Source organism: Pinus tabuliformis, chromosome 2_1, assembly GCF_031772625.1.
Source record: "Pinus tabuliformis cultivar Carrire ecotype Pingquan chromosome 2_1, CPIR1, whole genome shotgun sequence".
NCBI classification, from domain to species: Eukaryota; Viridiplantae; Streptophyta; class Pinopsida; order Pinales; family Pinaceae; genus Pinus; species Pinus tabuliformis.
The window spans coordinates 970574525-970582371 of NC_142299.1; the positions used below are offsets into that span (position 1 = coordinate 970574525).

General features: G+C 34.6%; 1 protein-coding gene across 1 annotated transcript; it reads left to right on the forward strand.

Annotated features, from left to right (window-relative positions):
- Window positions 1-5504: 5504 nt before the first annotated feature.
- LOC149203859 (uncharacterized) lies at window positions 5505-6651 on the forward strand. The gene has a single exon (XM_089403601.1). It carries the CDS (start codon window positions 5694-5696, stop codon window positions 6363-6365), a length of 672 nt encoding a protein of 223 aa, XP_089259727.1. The 5' UTR covers window positions 5505-5693; the 3' UTR covers window positions 6366-6651.
- Window positions 6652-7847: the final 1196 nt, after the last annotated feature.

Consider the following 7847-nt stretch of genomic DNA (forward strand, 5'->3'; position numbering starts at 1 on the left):
CACTTCGCTTGGGGTCATCTCATGGTCCCTGTCAAGTTCCATAGTGCTTGGTAGATCCTCCTTTTGTTGGTTGTTTTCAAGTCTATCCTCCATGTTGTCATCCTTTTCCTTCTTTGCAGGACTGTCCTCCAGTACCTAGTTCGCTCCATTGTTCCCATCTTCTTCTTCTAATATCTTGAATCTATTATGACTTGGCTACTTTTCCTCGTTGATTTTCTTCTGGTTATTTCTCCCTCCTTTCCCTCTGCCTCCCACTTTGGTAAAGCCTTCAGTGTCTTTGCCTGAGGTGGCTTTAATACTGCTCTCCATTTTGTTTAAAGGGCAGTCTCTAAAGAGGTGCTTGCGTTCATGGCATTTGCGACATCTGAAAGGGACATGCTCATAGTCCACCACCTACACCCATTTTTCATCATATACTTCTAGAATGATTTCATCCAGTAGAGCTCTAGAAAGGTCCATTTCTACGCATATTCGGGCAAAGGAGGTGTATTTTCCGCGCAGTGTGGCATCTGATATTTTTAAAAAATGCCCTAGTTTATTGCCTATGGATTTTAAGGATTCTAGCAGCCAATAATCTAAAGGTAGGGAGTATAGTCTTATCCATACCGACACTGATGTGAATGTCTCTTGTTCTGGGACAAAATTCATCACCCATGGCTGCATATAGAGGCCTGCAGCAGCATAGAAGTATGGTCCTCCTTCGAACACTCTATCTTTATCCTCTAAGTTTGAGAACACTATTGTGAAGAAACCCTTGGATCCAAGGTGAAGATTTATTTCTCCCTTAGGTTTCCAATGGTTCTTTATCCATGCATGTAAAGCCTTCTCCATTGGCCATATCCCCATAAATTTGCAGATTACTGCATAAGTCACCATGTGATCCCTATGCGCCTGTAGTGCTGGATCACTTAACACCACTCGGGGTGTGATGGTTGACCTAGGTTTACATAGTCCTGTCAGATTCCTGTGGTCAGCTTTCTGACTGCCTCCTCCTATTCTCTTCTCTCTTCTAACTTCCTCCTGATTTTTTGTCTGCCCCTGTGATCTACTGTTTTCCTGTTTTTCTCTGTCGATACTCCCGGTTTCTGCTTCCATTGGCTTCTTGAAGCGGTTCGAGACTGCATGACTATAGGAGGGAGTGGAACTCCCCCCCTCTTGCCCCTCCATGGTGCCCAACACTGATGCCCTGCTGCAAACCCTAGTTCTGCGTGTTTCCCCCGTAGTCCCAACAAAAATCCAATTGTGATTAGTCTAGCTTTTCGAAACAAACTTCGGGAAACACCAAATGAAAAAGTATTAATTAGTATAATTATTGTCATTGTATTTTAAATGAGTTTTTTTACTAATAATTTTTATATTCATAAATGAATTTTTTTTATCATTGTATTATAAATTAGAAGCATCACTAAGTACTTAGGTTAAGGCCTTTACTCACATTTCATATAAGCAAATAATTTTTTAAGTTTTTCGAAGATTTTGTTAGTATTTCAATGAAAGCACAAAAGTGAAACTTCATATACATATATTTTCTTAGTTATTATTTTCACTCATTCAATTATTGTTTCTAGATTTAAGATTTTGGTAGTATTTCAAGGAAAACACAAAAATGAGTCTTCATATACATATATGTTTTTAGTTATTATTTTCACTCATTATTGTTTTTAAATTTCCTATATATACTTTGAAGAGCAAAATAGATAATATCGTTTAGTAAATCTTTAGTAATTTTAAAAAGAATATAAAAATATGTCTTGATCCATTTATATAAATATGCAATAATGTTACAAGTACTTCATACATTTAACCATTACCTTAAAATAATCTTATAAACTTTTTAAAATACCAAATAAAAACTTTATTTAAATTAAATCTAAATTAATAATAAAAAACATATTACCTGCAATCTTTTTAAAAAATATTCTTACTTACTTTCACAAAATTCACTTTGCAATTTAAATTACTTTGAAATATTTACTTACCAATCCAATAAAATTATTTGCTTGGGCCTCCCAACATGTAAGAGAATAAATCACACGACATTTCAGTTCAAATGATTAAACTTCACACATGAAAAAGAAACCTTCACTCAAAATAAGCCACATATCTTATAAAGGATTCTTATAATAATTTAATGTTTGTGATGTGACATTGAAATCTCTTTGCAATATTTTTTATATCTCCCAAGGAGCCTCTTTTTTCCACAACCTGAATATGTGGTGATTGCATTTCATTACTATCACTTTACCCGGCTCATATGTGGGGGTTTGCTCTTATTTATTTATTTATTTATTTATTTATTCCATGGTGGGTGGGATAGTGCCATCACCACAAATGATGCAAAGGTCATTTTTATATGTAAATTAATGATCCACATTAGATTCTTAGATAAAAAAAATCAAGTAGAGATTGAAATTGCTTCGGGAGCAAGCAATTAATTGGGAGTAGCGCTCTCCTTTTACAACATATATTGGCATGTTGTTGATCATGTCCCATGCCACAAGCGGTTCTAAACATAGTAAAAAAATAGTAAGTGGACAAAGTGTGTGATGTAATAGTAGAGTTTATGCCTCACACTTGTTTCGGTCAATTCGTTATGGTCCCCTCACCTTACATTAAGGGATGGTTGCCACATTCGAAGTATTTTGGGTCATTTGTTTTTTTCATGGATAATTTTGTTGTGATTTTTATAGATAGGTTTGAAATGTTATAAAAAAAATTTTAAAAGTTAAATTTTGATAATCTCATTTTTTATTTATATAGTATTGTTTTTTAATTTTTAATTTTTATAATTTTCTTATAAATATTTTTTTTTGAATTTTTGAATTAATTAAATATGATTTTTCTTTTATACCTTACTTTTCAAACTAATCCTATATGAATAAAAGTTAATATAATGAAAACGATTTTAAAATAAATGATAAAAGACAAAATTCAGAAGGTGGAAGATAGTTTGAAAAATAAGACATAAAAGAAAGTTCATATTTAATTAATTAAAAATTTCAAAAATGAAAATACACATATCTTACTTTCCCATATTGATAATCTTCGTACACATTTTTATTATAATTATAATGATAAGATTATGTATTAAAATTTTATTATAATTATAATGATAAGATTATGTATTAAAAAACTATACGAATCCAAAATATAGGAATCTTTTTATGCAACAATAATGATGATCATAGAATTAATTTTTAATAATAATAATTATCAAATTATTATAATGTAATACTGTTCTTATTTGGTGTGTTTATTGATTTTCATTTTATGACTTTTCTATATATATCACTTTTCGACATATTTAATCATTATCAAACGATTATTGTGTATTAATAACTTTTATTATTATTAAATTTTGTTTTAATAATCATAATTAATAAAGTATTATAATGTAGTATTGTGACTGTTTTTTGAGCGCTTTTTTATTTTATTTTTTAATTTTTTATTCTATAATTATTATTATTTTAATTTTTTTATAATTTTTTTAATGGAAATATTATTATTTTTATTTATATAATTTGTGTATGTTTAATGGTTTAGAATATGTATTTTTCTAAAAAAAGTTAAAAATTCAAATCTTTAAGGAAAACAATAGTAGCTAGCATCTCAACAAATGAACTCAATAGATTAAAATATGAGGAATGGGGAATTAAGGGTCATATTGTAGCTAGCCCTCAATAAATGAACTCACTGGATTAAAATATGAGGAATGGAGAATTCGGGGCCAATAGCTCAATAATCTATCAAGTCATACCGTAATTAATATTCATCCTTCGATTGGTAAGGATACGAGACTTGCATTCTCCTTATAGATATTTAGCTTCATGTGGAGGTCCACTTTGAATTGGCTTTGGATTTATATCCTGGTTAAGGTGGGAACACGGTGAATGGTTGTGGGAGCTTTAGGAGGGCACATGGCCTTCTCCTTGTCCTGCTACTAGGGAACAAGAATGTTCTGCAACTCTTAATATGTGTTAAATTGATGCCAGGTTGGTGACACTAAACTTGTACATTGCATTGTTCATCATTTGTGGGTTTAAAATTTTTGCGAGTTATAGGTGTGTGAGTTTGTGAGTAATTTCGTGTTAAGGCTTCTTCTCCTACATGGAGCACCAAGTCATTACTTGAAGAATTTACCTATGATTCCATGTTCTTCAATTCATGGATAATGTATCAATGTCTTTGGTTTCATTTCCTAGTGACAATTTTCGGTCTTTTAAAGGATTGTTTCAATATACAGTTATCCCTTTTTGCCTTGTCATTGTTTTCTATACCTTATTTCTTAGCAATTTTTTTATTTCAACATGGGAAAATGGACTATAAAAGACAACAAGAAATATGAAGGATGTTATGGTTCACTTCCATTATGCAGATCTGTATCAATTAAAACAATAAACGGTCAATCTTGATGTTGAATGTGCTATGTAAGAAGCTTGATTATTCATTTAAGCTAGGATACATGTTTTGAGGCCTTAAATTATATGGAATCAACTAATTTTGGACCAGGAGAATTCCAGGATCCAACAACTTTTTGAAGCCATAGAGATGGGTAAATAATAATAACTCGTGCCACTTAACTAGGCATAAGTAGAAGAAGCTATTAGTTGTCACATCTTTTGAATAGGCTTTTTAAATTTATTTCATGCATAGAAGTAGAATTTTAATGACATCCAAGTAATCTTTTACTTTCCCTAAGGTTCAATAGACCAATTCTAAAATAGGTGGATGTTCATCATCAACATCAATGACTAATTTTGAGATATCATCATCATCATTAAAAGATACTAGGAAATTTTGTTGGCAAACATTTGTAAGCTTTGTATTTTGGTTTGATCTACTTTGTTTGTTTATTTTTGAAAGACTTTAGTTGATTGGAATATTGTTATATAGCTCAGTTGACTCATGAGGTATAGGCTAATTAGATTTTGCGGGGTTTAGCCACCTTAAGTCTTAGGTTCAAATCTCATAGGGAGAGATTGAGAATGGGAACTAATTAAGGTGTCCAAGCTTGACCAAATATGACACAATCCTAGTGATAACATCATATTATTGGGAATATTGATCCAATTATCATTCTTCCATCCAACATATAAACTATCCCTAACCTCACATGATTTAAAAAAAAAAATATTAATATCAATAAATTAAATCAAATCATAGTAAAGGGGAGCAATGTCTAGTTCAACATCAAAGTAAATGTATGAAATCCCCGGAGGCATCTAGGCCCTTCTATTCCACTTTGACACTCTCTTTATCGCTTCAGTGCAAATTAAAAATCTAAAAATCACTATCTTTGTTTGTGAGCTAACATCTAGTGGGAAGTAGGGTCCACGGCCTCTTTAGTGCCTCAACCTTTGAATCCTAATGGCTCGAAATTATCCATACATCCTCCTATGGTTAGGCCAAGGGATTATTGGAGTATTATTCACTAATTAAAGATTAAAAATTAATTAATTATATTTTGCCTCCTTATAAAACGGAGACCCAGAGGCCGCTTAGTTCCGTCGAATGAAGTCCTGCACACTCTCCATCAATATCTGCGATCTCTTCATCGATTCAAGGAATTTTCATTTTCAATTTTTCTCGGATAAAGTGCAACAGAAGCTATAAAATCCGCTGGTAAGCGCTCAAGATTAATTTTGGCCTGTTCTTTTCAGATTTAGAGTTCGTATAGAGCCGGAGCTTCGAAAATGGCGGAAAGACTGGATCCCGTGAGTATAGAGAAGCTGGAGGCGGTGAAAAGATTCAAGAAATTTCAGTCTTGGAAGAAATCGATGCGCTATTTTGTGCTCTGCAGCGTTCCTGTGATTATTTTCTTTTCTTTATTTGATTTGAAATCGGTTTTGCCTTATATGCGCGTCGTTTGTCTAGAGAAGATACCAGCAATTTGGCAATTCTGTTCAAATCAGCGGTTTCTGTTCCTGTTGAGCAATGTTATCATAATGAGCCTGGCGGCCAACTCCGGACTCCTAAACCCTTCCGACGGAGGCGCGGATTTGTACGAGGAGTTTGTGCGGCAGAGCAAAACCACCCGGAAAAACTACGTTTGCCGGCCTGCTTTGGCAGAGGAAAAGGCCGTTGCCGGAGAAGCGACGGTTCAAGTTAGTTCGCAGGCCAAATACGGTCGGAGCAAATCCGAAATCGTAAAGCCGACGGCGCGGCAGAGTGAGGGGAAACTCCGAAGGTTGGAATCTGAGAAGACGGCCCAGCGCAGGCCGAACCCTGAAGAAGCGCCAGATGAAGGAGCGGAGTCAGCTGTTGCAGACGAAGAACTGAACAAGAGAGTAGAGGAATTTATCGCTAAATTTCAACGGGAAATGCGCCTCCAGGGCCGGCGATCGCTCGTCTGTTCACAAAGTTGAGCAATCTGCAAGCATAACAGATCTTAAGCGGTGTTCAATTTAGAAGAATTCGCATTTAATGTTTGCGAGTCTTGCCTCTACTGTTATATAACAATACCTTCCCCTATTCCCCCTGTAAATATAGCACGGAGGTCTTCTGTATTTTCTTTCTTTGTAAATCACTTCCGAGGCCGCCTAGACAAGATTTCAGTTTTTCAGATTGTCTAGTATTACTGTAAAGAGACGTAAAGAGTACCGACATAAGCTCTTAACAGCTAAATAGTAATATTTTCTTCTTCAATTATGACATTTATTTTGAAAAGTCTAGGCTATGCTACTCAATTTATGACCTTATTGAAATTTCAGTGTAATATTGTTCAATTTATGACCTTATTGAAATTTCAGTGTAATATTGTTCAAATTATCACGCGTAACATCAGTTAGATCACTTGTTTAATTGTATCGTAGGTTTTGAAATATTTCTGGGAATTGTTTAATTGGAAATATTCAAAATTTCTTTTGCAGTGTATATTATTCTTTTGCAGTTTAGATTTTGGAAATATTCAAAATTTCTTTTGCAGTGCATATTATTCTTTTGCAGTGTAGATTTTGGAAATATTCAAAATTTCTTTTGCAGTGCAGATTATTCTTTTGCAGTGTAGATTTTGGAAATATTCAAAATTTCTTTTGCAGTGCATATTATTCTTTTGCAGTGTAGATTTTGGAAATATTCAAAATTCGATAAGCAAATTCGGAAATATTTCTAAAATTTATTTGTAAAATCTGCAATCGAAATTTAGACCACTATCATGCTGCTCCTCAATAAGGGAAGGTTGAGTGACAGTGCGGGACAGAAATAAAGAGTCATATTTCTAATGCGGGAGAGGCTCAACTAGCCAGGCTGACGCGTTGGTCCGGTGAGAGCGTTTGACAGTTGCCAAGTCCGTTTGTTACGTTTTGTCAGGCCACGGCAAGACGGTCCAAGATTGGGTAGAGTGACTTCCCATGTTATTGTGGCCGCCAATGTAACATCAGCTGTCCACCGAGCGGTAGAAAAAGCTTACCAAGCGCTTCAGCTGTCGTCTATCTGTTGTCGGTCGAGACAGAAACACGCGTGATTGGATGTGGCGCTCGTGTCGTGTTGACGCCTGGCTGTATAGGGACGGTCATACATATCCGAATTTTCTCGAGGCTCGTTGTCGTGTCATCTCTGGTTTATCTTGGCTCAATTTCACATCCCCACCGATGCGACATTTCCTTGAATCGCAAGGAGATTTGATAGGCGGTCCTGTGATCGCCACGTACCTGCTTAAATATTTGGAACTGTTTATTGTATATAGGTTTTCCATGAAAAGGAGATGTGATAGGTGGTCCTGTGATCGCCACGTACCTGCTTAAATATTTGGAACTGTTTATTGTATATAGGTTTTCCATGAAAAGGAGATGTGATAGGCGGTCCTGTGATCGCCACGTTCTTGGTTAAATATTTGGAGCTGTTTATTG